This window comes from Petromyzon marinus, chromosome 62 (genome assembly GCF_048934315.1).
Source record: "Petromyzon marinus isolate PM22_M1 ecotype Great Lakes invasive population chromosome 62, UKy_Petmar_22M1.pri1.0, whole genome shotgun sequence".
Taxonomy (NCBI): Eukaryota; Metazoa; Chordata; class Hyperoartia; order Petromyzontiformes; family Petromyzontidae; genus Petromyzon; species Petromyzon marinus.
Genome location: NC_133728.1, coordinates 5,752,798 through 5,767,465, shown reverse-complemented (window position 1 = coordinate 5,767,465; position 14,668 = coordinate 5,752,798). Strand labels below are relative to the sequence as shown.

Sequence of the window (14,668 nt, the reverse complement as noted above, 5' to 3'; positions counted from 1 at the left end):
ACATACACACAGACTTACACATAGACATACACACAGACTTACACACAGACATACACACAGACACACACACACATACACACAGACTTACACACAGACTTACACACAGACTTACACACAGACATACACACAGACTTACACACAGACATACACACAGACTTACACACAGACATACACACAGACATACACACAGACTTACACATAGACATACACACAGACTTACACACAGACATACACACAGACACACACACACACATACACACAGACTTACACACAGACTTACACACAGACTTACACACAGACATACACACAGACTTACACACAGACATACACACAGACTTACACACAGGCATACACACAGACATACACACAGACTTACACACAGACATACACACAGACATACACACAGGCATACACACAGACTTACACACAGACATACACACAGACATACACGCAGGCATACACACAGACATACACACAGACTTACACACAGACATACACACATAGACACACACACGTGGAAACACACAGACTTACACACAGACATACACACAGACATACACACAGACTTACACACAGACATACACACAGACATACACACAGGCATACACACAGACTTACACACAGACATACACACAGACATACACACAGGCATACACACAGACTTACACACAGACTTACACACAGACATACACACAGACTTACACACAGACTTACACACAGACATACACACAGACTTACACACAGACTTACACACAGACATACACACAGACATACACACAGACACACACACAGACATACACACAGACACACACACACACACGTGGAAACACACAGCGCCCTACGAAGGCTACCGACACTGTGGCACACGACGTGGTGTGTGGGGGGGGGGGGTAGCAACCACGCCCGGCCGCCTTTGTCTCCCCACTGATGATGACCCTCCTCCACCCTCCTCTTCTCCCCCTCCTCCCCCCCCCTCCTTACCCAGATCTGCCCCCACCCCCGGCGCCCCCCCCGCTCGGCGTCTCCCCCCCCGACGTTCCGGCGCCCCGCCCGGCGTGCCTCCGCGGTGCCCCCGGTCGTCATGGCGACGCGCCGGGCAAGCACCGCGCCAGCCGCAAGCCGGCGCTGCTCCCCGGTGAGCAGCGGGGCACGGGGGCGGCGGCGAGCCACGCACGACCCTGGTAACCCTGGTAACCCTGGTAACCGTGCCAACCCTGGTATCCGTGCCAACCGTGCCAACCCTTGTAACCATGCCAACCGTGCCAACCCTGGTATCCGTGCCATCCGTGCCAACCGTGCCGACTGTGCCAACCGTGCCGACCCTGGTATCCGTGCCAACCGTGCCAACCCTTGTAACCATGCCAACCGTGCCAACCCTGGTATCCGTGCCATCCGTGCCAACCGTGCCGACTGTGCCAACCGTGCCGACCCTGGTATCCGTGCCAACCGTGCCGACCCTGGTAACCGTGCCAACCCTGGTATCCGTGCCAACCCTTGTAACCGTGCCAACCCTGGTAACCGTGCCAACCCTGGTAACCATGCCAACCCTGGTATCCGTGCCAACCCTGGTAACTGTGCCAACCGTGCCAACCCTGGTAACCGTGCCAACCGTGCCAACCCTGGTATCCGTGCCAACCCTGGTAACCGTGCCAACCCTGGTAACCGTGCCAACCCTGGTAACCGTGCCAACCGTGCCAACCCTGGTATCCGTGCCAACCCTGGTAACCGTGCTGACCGTGACAACCGTGCCAACTGTGCCGACTGTCTGTACCAACCGTGCCAACCCTGGTATCCGTGCCAACCCTGGTAACCGTGCCAACCCTGGTATCCGTGCCAACCCTGGTAACCGTGCCAACCCTGGTAACCGTGCCAACCCTGGTAACCGTGCCAACCCTGGTATCCGTGCCAACCCTGGTATCCGTACCAACCCTGGTAACCGTGCCAACCCTGGTAACCGTGCCAACCCTGGTATCCGTGCCAACCCTGGTATCCGTGCCAACCCTGGTATCCGTGCCAACCCTGGTAACCGTGCCAATCCTGGTAACCGTGCTGACCGTGACAACCGTGCCAACTGTGCCGACTGTCTGTACCAACCGTGCCAACCCTGGTATCCGTGCCAACCCTGGTATCCGTGCCAACCCTGGTAACCGTGCCAACCCTGGTATCCGTGCCGACCCTGGTAACCGTGCCGACCCTGGTAACCGTGCCAACCCTGGTAACCGTGCCAACCCTGGTATCCGTGCCAACCCTGGTAACCGTGCCAACCCTGGTATCCGTGCCAACCCTGGTAACCGTGCCGACCGTGCAACTGCAAATGACCGCGCGATGGTGGACGAAGCCACCGATGTTGTTGTTGATGTTGTTGATGTTGTTGTTGTTGATGTTGTTGATGTTGTTGATGTTGTTGTTGATGTTCACTTTCTGGCCATCGTCACTTCCTGGTGTCCCTCTGGGTCACCTCCTCGCAGCGCTTCCACTCCCACGCCGGTGGCCACTTAGATCGCTGTCGCCGCCATTAATCACCCACAACTCCCTCCCCCCTCCTCCTCCTTCCTCTACTCCACCCCCTCCTCCACCCCTTTCCCCCCTCCCTCACCCCCCCTCTCCTCTCCCCCTCCCTCCTCCTTCCCCTTCCCCCCCCTCCCCTCTACTACCCCCTTCTCCTCCTTCATCCCCTCCCCCCCTTCCCTCTCTTCTACCCCCCCCTCCTCCTCCTTCCCCTTCCCTCCTCCTCCTTCCTCTACTCCACCCCCTCCTCCACCCCCTTCCCCCCCTCCCTCACCCCCCCCTCTCCTCCCCCCCCCCTTCCCCCCCCCTCCCCTCTCCTCTACTCCCCCCCTTCTCCTCCCCCCCTTCCCCCCTCCTTCCCCATCCCTCTCCTCTACTCCCCCCCCCCCTTTCCTCCTCCCCCGTGCCCCCCTTCCCCCGTGCCCCCCCCCCCCCCCACCGCGTCTGTAGAGCTGCTTCCTTATGGCCGCCCGCCCTTCCCAGGCCACGATGGCCCCTCCAGCGCCCGTGGAAACTCGAGGGCTCGCCGGAGAACGGAGCCAGGGCCCTGACGGCTCCTTCGCTCGCTCGTTCGCTCGCCCCCGGTACGCTCACCCCGGTACGCTCACCCCCGCACGCTCGCTCACCCACTCGCTCACCCACTCGCTCGCTCACCCACTCGCTCGCTCACCCTCTCGCTCACCCGGTACGATCGCTCACTCGCTCGCTGGCTAGCCCCGCCCGCTCACCCTCTCGCTCACCCCGCTCGCTCACCCCGCTCGCTCACCCTCTCGCTCACCCACTCGCTCAACCTCTCGCTCACCCGGTACGACCGCTCACTCGCTCGCCAGCCCGCTCGCTCACCCTCTCGCTCACCCACTCGCTCAACCTCTCGCTCACCCACTCGCTCACGCACTTGCTCACCTTCTCGCTCACCCGGTACGACCGCTCACTCGCTCGCCAGCCCGCTCGCTCACTCACCCAGTAGGATCGCTCACTCTCTCGCTGACTAGCCCCACTCGCTCACCCTCTCGCTCACCCTCTCGCTCACCCTCTCGCTCACCCACTCGCTCACCCTCTCGCTCACCCTCTCGCTCACCCGGTACGACCGCTCACTCGCTCGCTGGCTAACCCCGCTCGCTCACCCTCTCGCTCACCCTCTCGCTCACCCACTCGCTCACCCTCTCGCTCACCCACTCGCTCACCCTCTCGCTCACCCTCTCGCTCACCCGGTACGACCGCTCACTCGCTCGCTGGCTAACCCCGCTCGCTCACCCTCTCGCTCACCCTCTCGCTCACCCGGTATGACCACTCACTCGCTCGCTGGCCCACTCACTCACTCACCCAGTACGATTGCTCAATCACTCGCTCACTCACCCACTCTCTCACCCGCTCACTCACTGGGTATGATCGCTCACTCACTCGCTCACCCACCAACCCGCTCACCCGCTCACTCGCCTGATCACCCGCTCGCTCACTGGGTATGATCGCTCACCCACTCGCTCACCCGCTTACTCACTCACCCGGTACGATCGCTCACTCACCTGCTCACTCACTCGCTAGCCCGCTCACTCACTCACTTGCCCAGTACGATTGCTCACTCACTCGCTGACTCACTTACTCACTCGCTCGCTCACCCGCTCGCTCGCCCACTTGCTCATTCGCTCACCCGCTCACCGGCTCACTCGCCTGCTCACCGCTCGCTCACTGGGTATGATCGCTCACCCGCTCGCTCACTCACCCACTCACCCGCTCACCCGCTCACTCGCCTGCTCACCGCTCGCTCACTGGGTATGATCGCTCACCCGCTCGCTCACTCACCCACTCACCCGCTCATCCGCTCACTCGCCTGCTCACCGCTCGCTCACTGGGTATGATCGCTCGCTCACTCATCCACTCACCCGCTCACCCGCTCACTCGCCTGCTCACCGCTCGCTCACTGGGTATGATCGCTCACCCGCTCGCTCACTCATCCACTCACCCGCTCACCCGCTCACTCGCCTGCTCACCGCTCGCTCACTGGGTATGATCGCTCACCCGCTCGCTCACTCACCCACTCACCCGCTCACCCGCTCACTCGCCTGCTCACCGCTCGCTCACTGGGTACGATCGCTCACCCGCTCGCTCACTCACCTGCTCACCCGCTCACCCGCTCACTCTCGCCACTGAGACTCTCTCGATCCCCCTGACCCTCCGCTTGCTGATGTCGCACTCCGCAACCTTGGCCTTCTCTTCCGCAGCCGCCCGGCCGCCCGTGTCCACCGCCACTTGGGCCCACGCCGCCAGCCTCGGGAGGCCTCCCGGCCTCTTCTCCAGGGGGGGGGGGGGGGGGGGGGCGGGGGGGGGGCGGGGGGGGAAGTCCCCGATGATGAATAGGCCGCCAATGAATAGGTCGTGATGAATAGTCCCCGATGAATAGGTAATGATGAATGGGCCGCGATGAAATAGGCCGCGATGAAATAGGCCGTGATGAATAGGCCGTGATGAATAGTACCCGATGAATAGGCCGTGATGAAATAGGCCGTGATGAATAGGTCACAATGAATAGGCCGTGCTGAAATAGGCCGTGATGAATAGGTCACAATGAATAGGCCGTGATGAAATAGGCCGTGATGAATAGTCCCCGATGAATAGGTAACGATGAATGGGCCGCGATGAAATACGCCGTCATGAAATAGGCCGCGATGAAGTTCACGATGAATCGTCCCCCGATGAATAGTCCCCCGATGAATAGTCCCCCCAGATGAATAGTCCCCCAGATGAGCAGGCAATGCAGAACGGGCCGCGCTGAATAGTTCATGATGGAAATCCATGATGTGTAAGTCCATGATGAATAGTCCCTGATGAATAGTCACTGATGAGACCACACCCGAAGCTAGACCACACAGCAGCAGCAGCGACACCAGCGATTATCACCCCCTACTGGCAGCAGCAGCAGACTGATGCACAGGGACAGCTGTCACTGGGGGGGCGCCCCTAGGCTAGACCACACAGCAGCAGCAGCAGCGCTCACCACCACCCTCCTACTGGCCGCAGACCGATGGGCCCCGGGTTACTCTTGCGAACGAGACCTCCCCCTCCGTGCCGATTACTCTCTTCAGCTCTCACCGCGGTCAACTTCTGAACCTGACAGCCGGTCGGCGCCGTTGGCTACGTACGGCGCGAAAAAAGTTCAGCGCACGACTGTGTGTGTGTGCGTGTGTGTACGTACGTACGCTCGACCCTCATTCGGCGTGAGATTTGGCCAATTTTGCCGCGACTGAAGCGATGAGCTTATGACGCAGCTCGCTCTCTGCTAGCCGTCTGAGTGACATGAGAAGAGCAACAAGAAAAATGTGTGTGTGTGTGTATGTATAACACAGTGTTATTTCACGCGGAGAATGACGAAACACCTCGTCAGCCGCAGGCGAAGCCCTACGTCACCTGTGGCCGAGTGACTAGAAGTCGTATCACCTCCATCATCACCCCTCCATCATCACCCCTCCATCATCACCGCTCCATCAATCTCTATCACCTCCATCATCACCCCTCCATCAATCTCCATCACCTCCATCATCACATATTCCATCACCCTCCATCACCTCCATCACCTCCATCATCACATATTCCATCAACCTCCATCATCGCCCTCCATCACCCTCCCTCATCACCCTCCATCAACCTCCATCATCGCCCTCCATTAACCTCCATCATCATCCTCCATCAACCTCCATTATCGCCCTCCATCAACCTCCATCATCACCCCCCATCAACCTCCATCAAACTCCATTACCTCCATCATCACCCTCCATCACCCTCCATCATCACCCCTCCATCAACCTCCATCATCATCCTCCATCAACCTCCATTATCGCCCTCCATCAACCTCCATCATCACCCCCCATCAACCTCCATCAAACTCCATTACCTCCATCATCACCCTCCATCACCCTCCATCATCACCCCTCCATCAACCTCCATCATCATCCTCCATCAACCTCCATCATCAGCCTCCATCACCTCCATCATCATCCTCCATCAACCTCCATCATCATCCTCCATCAACCTCCATCATCAGCCTCCATCACCTCCATCATCATCCTCCATCAACCTCCATCATCATCCTCCATCAACCTCCATCATCACCCCCCATCAACCTCCATCAAACTCCATTACCTCCATCATCACCCTCCATCACCCTCCATCATCACCCCCCATCACCCTCCATCATCACCCCTCCATCACCCTCCATCATCACCCCTCCATCACCCTCCATCATCACCCCTCCATCACCCTCCATCATCACCCCTCCATCAACCTCCTCCTCCGCGTCGTCGTCGTCTTCCGAGATAAATTTCCGTCGGAGCCGACCCACGTGCGGGCCGCCCCCACCGTCTTCGCGTCGAGGGACCGGGGGATCCCGGCGTGCCGCGAGACTTCTACGGCGTCGTCATCGTCCTCGCACTTGGGCGGCTTTTCTTCGAGCGACGTCCACGCGACGTTCGAGCGACGTTCGAGCGACGTCCCGGCGACGTCCTGGCCACGTCTGAGTGACGTTTGAGTGACGTCCGCGTGACGTCCGCGTGACGTCCGCGCGACGTTCGAGCGACGTCCCGGCGACGTCCCGGCCACGTCTGAGTGACGTTTGAGTGACGTCCGCGTGACGTCCGAGCGACGTCCGAGCGACGTTCGAGCAATGCCCGTGGACGTTCTGGATTTTGCGCTCCTACCGGAAGAGGCGACCCCGGGCGACAGCGGCGATCCGACTCCGAGCGGGAACCCATTCCCGACGTTTCTGGAACTCTGCTCTGGCCGCGTTTACCGCCCCACCCCCCACCCCCCCCCCACCGCTCTCTGCGCCCGCCCGCCCGCCCGGAACGTCGGACATCACGCCGAATGGTGCGCAGCAACGCGCCAGAGAGGAAGCATTCCACGTTCGTGTTACCGGAGGCTGGGCGGTGGCATGAGACAGCTCGACCCCACTGTGCGAAATTTCGACAGAAGAAGCGTGCGCGTGTGTGCGTGTGTGTGTGTGTGTGCGTGTGTGCGTGCGTGCGTGTGTGTGCGTGAGCGGGGCGATGGACGTGAATGGCCGTGTGCCTTGTGAACAGATGAACGGATGGAGACGGAGACGGATAGACAGCTGGATGAAGAGGCGAACAGATCGATTGATGGAGAGACAGACGGACGGACGGACGGACGTGTGGGTTGATCGACAGACGGATACGTGGAATTGGACAAGGACTGCCGCATTTATTTTTCAAATTGCCCCCCCTTATTTATTACCTTTACGACGTTAGTCAAATATTTATTTAAAACATGTATTTATTTATCGTGCTACTGCTGCCCGTTGTGTTGATGCTGACCTTGGTGGTGGTGGTGGTGGTGGCGGTGGTGGTGGTGGTGGTGGTGGTCGTGGCGACGGTGGTGGTGGAACCGCCGTGGCGGTGGTTAGCGCGCTGCCACCCCCCGGCGGAGACCCCAGTTCGATTCCCGCTCACTGGCCTACCGCCAACGCGACCAGTGAGGATTTACCTGAACCGGTCCCTGGGCGCTCCGAACTCGGCCTCAAATGAGTTAACCTGGAAGAGACAAAGGCGGCCGGGCGTGGTCGCTGGCCTACACATCCCCCCCCCCCCCAAACCCGTCGCGTGTGCCGTACCGGTCCTCTTCACCTGCATGATTGTACGACGGAGTAAACGTGAAGCGTTGATGGGGTTCGGGCGAGCGATTCCACCAAAGTGGCTCCGCCAATTTCCGGCCGGCCGCTGGCGGGGGAATTCTGGGGCGCGATGCTGACGCCGGCAACGACGGCGGTGCTGCTGATGATCATGATGATGATGACGACGGCGATGATGATGATGACAAATTGATGGAGACGGTGGTGGTGATGCTAACAATGATGATGATGATGACGATGAAGATAACCGTGATGCTGCTGATGATAACAAAATTGATGGAGACGGTGGTGGTGGTGGTGAAGATGCTAACAATGATAAAGATGGCAATGACGATGACGGTGACGGCGATGATGATGAAGATTACGACGATGATGACAAAAGTTATGAAGATGGTGGTGGTGGTGGTGATAATGACAGTGATGATGGTTACGATGATTATGATGATGGTTACGATGATTATGATGATGGCTACGATGATTACGATGATGGCTACGATGATTACGATGATGAAGATTACGATGATGACGATGATGACATTGATGAATATGATAACGACTAAGATGACGATGATGGCGAGTGTACTTATCTTTTCAAATATCTTACCTGGATTATCCCTGGAGGTGGAACACAATCCTTCCCAGGGATAACAACAACAACAAAATAACGATTCAACGCATGATTATGATGATGACAAGGATGATGACGATGCTGATGATCACAAAGCCCAACGATTATGCTGATGCAATCTCAAGCCGTGCACCTCTATGCCGTGGGTAGGATCATAACAACAATGGGTTAACAACAACACCAATTATGCAACAATTCTCACAACAACGCTGGAATAACAACAGCAGCGATTCAACGGATGGTGACGATGATGCTGATGATCACAAAGAATCAACGATGATGATTATCGATCTCTAGCCGTGCCAGTCCAAGCCCTAGGTAGGATTACAACAATATCAATGACTCAACAATGTGATTACAACAATATCAACGATTCAACAATGGGATTACAACAATATCAGCGATTCAACAATGGATTACAACAACAACGATTCAACAATGGGATTACAACAATAACGATTCAACAATGGGATTACAACAATAACAATGACTCAACAATGGGATTGCAACAATAACAATGACTCAACAATGGGATTACAACAATAACAATGACTAAACAATGGGATTGCAACGACAACGATTCAACAATGGGATTACGACAATAACGGTTCAACGGATGATGATGATGATGACGATGAAAACGATGATGATGATGATAATGCTGATGATCGATCTCCAGTCGTGCCCATCCAGGAGCTTGCACTGCGAGTTAATCGTTGACGCGCCAAACGCCACCCTCCACCTCCTCCACGTCCTCCACCTCCTCCTCCCTCTTCTTCCTCTTTCCATCGCTGCCACGCTTCTTCCGACGCCCAGCTCTCTCCTCTCTGTGAAAAGAATAAGAACAGGTGGTTTGTTTTTGCCCTTTCTGGCAATACAACAGGGGAAGTTGCGTTAAGATGTTCAAACGCCAAATGAAAGACTCGCATAGAAACCCACATAGAGACCCACATAGTCTCAGAAAGAGAACCATAGAATCACACAGAGACTCATACTCATATAGAGACCCATACACTCACACAGAGACCCATAGACTCACACAAACCCACTGATTCTAGCCGAGACCCATAGACCATAATTACGACCCATAGATTCAGAGAAAGACCCATAGACACACACAGAGACCAATAGACTCACACAGAGACCCATAGACTCGCGTAGATACCCAAAGACCCACACAAAGACCCATAGACTCACACAGAGACCCATAGACTCACACAAACCCACTGATTCTAGCCCGAGACCCATAGACCATAATTACGACCCATAGATTCAGAGAAAGACCCATAGACACACACAGAGACCAATAGACTCACATAGAGACCAATAGACTCACACAGAGACCCATAGACTCGCATAGATACCCAAAGACCCACACAGAGACCCACAGACTCACACAGCGAATCAGTATATGTAGCTATACTGGAAGAATCCGATGAGCTATAAAGCTCTTTTTTCACAGATGCCTAGTTCAGGGTGCCCGAGTGCAGAAAGACTTCACGACGCTTCGGGAAATGTCAAGTCCGGTTGAAGACGAGGCTTGTCGAATTTTTTTTGAGTAAGTGAGGCCGGTAAAGGCATGGGGGCGTTGGATGGTAGCATTCAACAAGTCAAAAAGTGTATTAGGCGTGCTCAGGTTCCCACCCTTCAAGGTCAATTATAACTGGTAATAATTCATCAGAGGGCATAATTCGTCCACCGAATGCATGACCGATAACGCCATTTAATCACCATTCATTTATGGGTGTGAATGTAAACGATCTGGCCAAAGTTTTTCGTCGTGAGGCCCCCCTCCACCGCATTTTATAGTGATGTGGCCTCACGCCACCCAAAAAAAAGAAATCTATAATTAATCGATATTGGCTGCGAAAACCTACACGTTATAAAACATTTTAACTATATCATCAACTTTTTAGAACCAGACAGGCTGAAGCACACGGCCATGTTGCGTGGGTGACTTCATGCTGGCCATGTTGCATAGGGGTTTGGGACCTCGGCTTCCCGGCAGCCGATTGGCTGGTGCAATGGGAGTTTAGACGTCACGGCGGCTATGTTGCATGGGGTCCATCATGCTGGCCATGTGGCATGGGGGGGCGGGGGGGGGTGTGTCTTATTCCTCGCAGCTGATTGGCTGGTGCATTGGGAAAATGGCATCACTGTGGCCATGTTGCATGAGGGGGGGGGGGGGGTTGTCGTCTTCCCGGGAGCTGATTGGCTGGTGCAGTGGAAGTGATGACTTCACGACGGTCATGTAACAGAAAAGGGGGCGGGGAGGGGGGGGTGTGGTCTTACCCGGCAGCTGATTGGATGGTACAGGGGGGGGGGGGTTGTGACATCACGGCCGCCATATTACACGGGGGGGGGGGGTGCTGTTTTCCTCGCTTCCCATTGGCTGGTGCAGTGAGGTGTAAAGATGCTCATCCCTTTAAGTGCTCTGATACGTTGCATTGCCTTTCTGCTGTTTGCCTTTTGGCGTTCTCTGGTCTGACACGGGTGAGACTTGGCCCTGAAGAGGACAAATGTCTCCGGGGTGGGCCAATCGCTCTCAAAGACAATGCCGCATTGTCAGAGCCCTGCTCGTTTTGCATGTTCAGCGCAAGCACCGGGTGCGGTTAAGTGCAGTAACCTTGATTCCTTGAGGAAGGTGTTTGAACGTCTCAAGCGCAACTCCTGTTTCATTTCCTTCCTTTTCACGCTCGTCCCTCTTACGGGGGTCTGAGTTTACGATCTCGCGACCCACGATCCCACGCGCTTACACGGCGCCTCGACCTGAGATCTGCGTCCCCTCTCACGACGTTCACGGACGTAGAACTGCCGCCGGACTCAACGAGATGACCTTAAGGGAGCGTTTTCCCCTGGCAGGGTCGTGCCCGCGCGAGTAACGCGCACACACACACAGGACAACCGGCGATGGGCCGCCTTGACGTTGATGCCGCGTCATTGCTGACGTCACAAAGCCCCAGTTACTCTGACGTGCGTGGGAGCGGTGTGGTGCACAGTCGCTAAGGATGCTACGCATAGCTGTCAACCCATACGGTTTTAATCGGCATTCTTGTGGAGGGAAATTGAGTTTTCAGGTCCATACGGCATACAGCCACATACGATACGGGCAAACAAATTATAATCTATGTTTGTTTGTGTTTCTCCCTCACGGTGAGACTTTGTAGGACGAACGTTGAGATTCATGAGGGCACGGAGTGACCAATGAGGTCTGAGTTGGTCTGTGATAAGGTAGGGCACTGATAAGGGGTTGACAGGTATGGCTACGTTCCTTACACGATCCCCAAACATGGCCGGCTGCCAGCGGCGGGTTTCTCTGTGGTCGATTCAGCGCCTTAAATGACGTTCATTGGTTCCGCGATACCGGTCGTTTAAGTGATTTGGCCGTTAAGCGAGTGTAGGAAATGCACGTCAAAGGGCTCAATTCGTTGCGATAGCATCGAAAGTTAATCCTTCGTCACCCAATGAAACGCGCTTCAGAATATTTCAGCAATGGATGTTGACACGTAAAAGATGCTGACGAGATTATGAACACGTGATATTAATGGAAAAGTGGTTAATCAATGCGTTAATTAATATTTTGCTGTACCCACAACAGCCCCGTCGTTAACAGGGGAATGGTAGGTAAGCGAACACATTTGGCACTATGGAGGCACTAAACTACACTATACACTACACTACTATACACTACACTACTATACACTACATTATACACTGCACTATACACTACTGGACACTACACTACTATACACTACACTATACACTACTATACACTTCATTATACACTGCACTATACACTACTGGACACTACACTACTATATACTACACTATACACTACTATACACTACACTACTATACACAACACTACAATACACTACACTATGTACTACACTATACACTACACTACTATACACTACACTATACACTACTATACACTACATTATACACTACAATACACTACTATACACTACACTCCTATACACTACATTATACACTGCACTATACAGTACTGGACACTACACTACTATACACAACACTATACTACTATACACTACATTATACACTGCACTATACACTACTGGACACTACACTACTATATACTACTATACACTACATTATGCACTGCACTATACACTACTGGACACTACTATACACTACACTATAAACTACACTACTATACACTACTACACTATACACTACACTATACACTACTACACTATACACTACACTATACACTACACTATACACTACTATACACTACACTACTATACACTACATTATACACTGCACTATACACTACACGACTATACGCTACTTAATACACTGCACTATACACTACACTACTATACACTACATTATACACTGCAGTATACACTACTGGACACTACACTACTATACACTCCACTACACACTACACTATACACTACACTATACACTACACTATACACTACACTATACACTACACTATACACTACACACTACACTATACACTACACTACTACACTATACACTACACTACACTTTACTCTACACTATAGACTACACTATACACTACACTACTATACACTACACTATACACACACTATACACTACACTATACACTACACTATACACACTACACTATCCACTACACTACTATACACTACACTATACACTACACTACTACACACTACACTATACACTACACTACACACTACACTACACACTACACTACACAGTGTGCTCTATAGTCGTTAAATTGGGGTGATCGTACAACGGTGGCCATGCCCGCTCGCGACCCTCCCACCTGGCGATCCCCTGAGCCTCCGTCACGTGTGGTGGAGGCCTTCATAGGTGCTCGCTAACAGCACTGTCCCCAAGTGTACGGTGGTGTGAGCTACACGGGGGTGGGTGGTGGAGGGGGAATCTTCGTCTTTATCTTTGTCCAACGTAGCTTCGACTGGTTTTGTTAGGGGTGGAGGGACGGTCACATCGTGGGTGCACTGTTTAAAAAAATATATATATAACATATCATGGGAAGAATATCTCACAGTTACCGGAAGAATTGTCTCGAGAGGTGAACGTGTCGTCGTCGTTATTACTAATGCACAGCTGATGGATGGAAGAGAGCGAGAAAAACAACGAGACTTTTAACGTCCCTGGGAAGGCCAAAGGTATTCCCAGGACACAAGCTACCTCCCAAACAAGAGAGCGTCCCTTGGAAAAGCCGGACGGATGGCAACCTCAGCAGTGAATATGAAAAACGCATCCATGTTCAACTTGCATGCTAAAGTAATTGCATTTTTGTTTTTTTTTATTTGCTATACAGGACCAGATATTACGACAAATCGCTCACCTTAAACACCCGGCCGTTCGTAAAAGTTGAAGGGCAGTATAGTACTGTAGTGATAGAGCAAGAGCAGAATCACTGAAACGGAATTGATAGCTTGAAAGGGTTTAGCGCGTGGGCCCGTGAAAGTGCAGGGCCCCGTAGCTACTACAAATGTAGCTACTACATAGCTACTACACAGCTACTACACAGCTACTACATAGCTGCTACACGTGTAGCTACTACATATGTAGCTGCTACATAGCTGATACATATGTAGCTACTATGTAGCTGCTATGTAGCAGCTATGTAGCAGCTATTTACACACTATACACTAGTAGTAGCTACATATGTAGCTACTATATAGCTAGTAGTTACATAGTAGCTAGTTACATAGTAGCTAGTAGCTACTATGTAGCTACATATGTAGGACATATGTAGCAGCTATGTAGCTGATACATATCTGCTACATAGCAGCTACATAGCATCTATTAGACAGCTACATAGCTGCTACATATGTGCTACATATGTAGCTACTACATATGTAGCTACTAGCTACTACTCCATATGTAGCAGTAGCTACTAC

General features: G+C 53.4%; 1 protein-coding gene across 1 annotated transcript in view; it reads left to right on the top strand.

Annotated features, from left to right (window-relative positions):
- Positions 1–4,825, top strand: part of LOC116955856 (roundabout homolog 1-like) — a 435,354-nt gene extending 430,529 nt beyond the window's left edge. The window contains exons 28-30 of the mRNA XM_076053760.1: positions 986–1,135; positions 2,959–3,092; positions 4,728–4,825. Coding sequence (XP_075909875.1) covers positions 986–1,135; positions 2,959–3,059 — 251 coding nt within the window. The 3' untranslated portion in view covers positions 3,060–3,092; positions 4,728–4,825. The remainder of the gene's footprint in view (positions 1–985; positions 1,136–2,958; positions 3,093–4,727) is intronic.
- Positions 4,826–14,668: the final 9,843 nt, after the last annotated feature.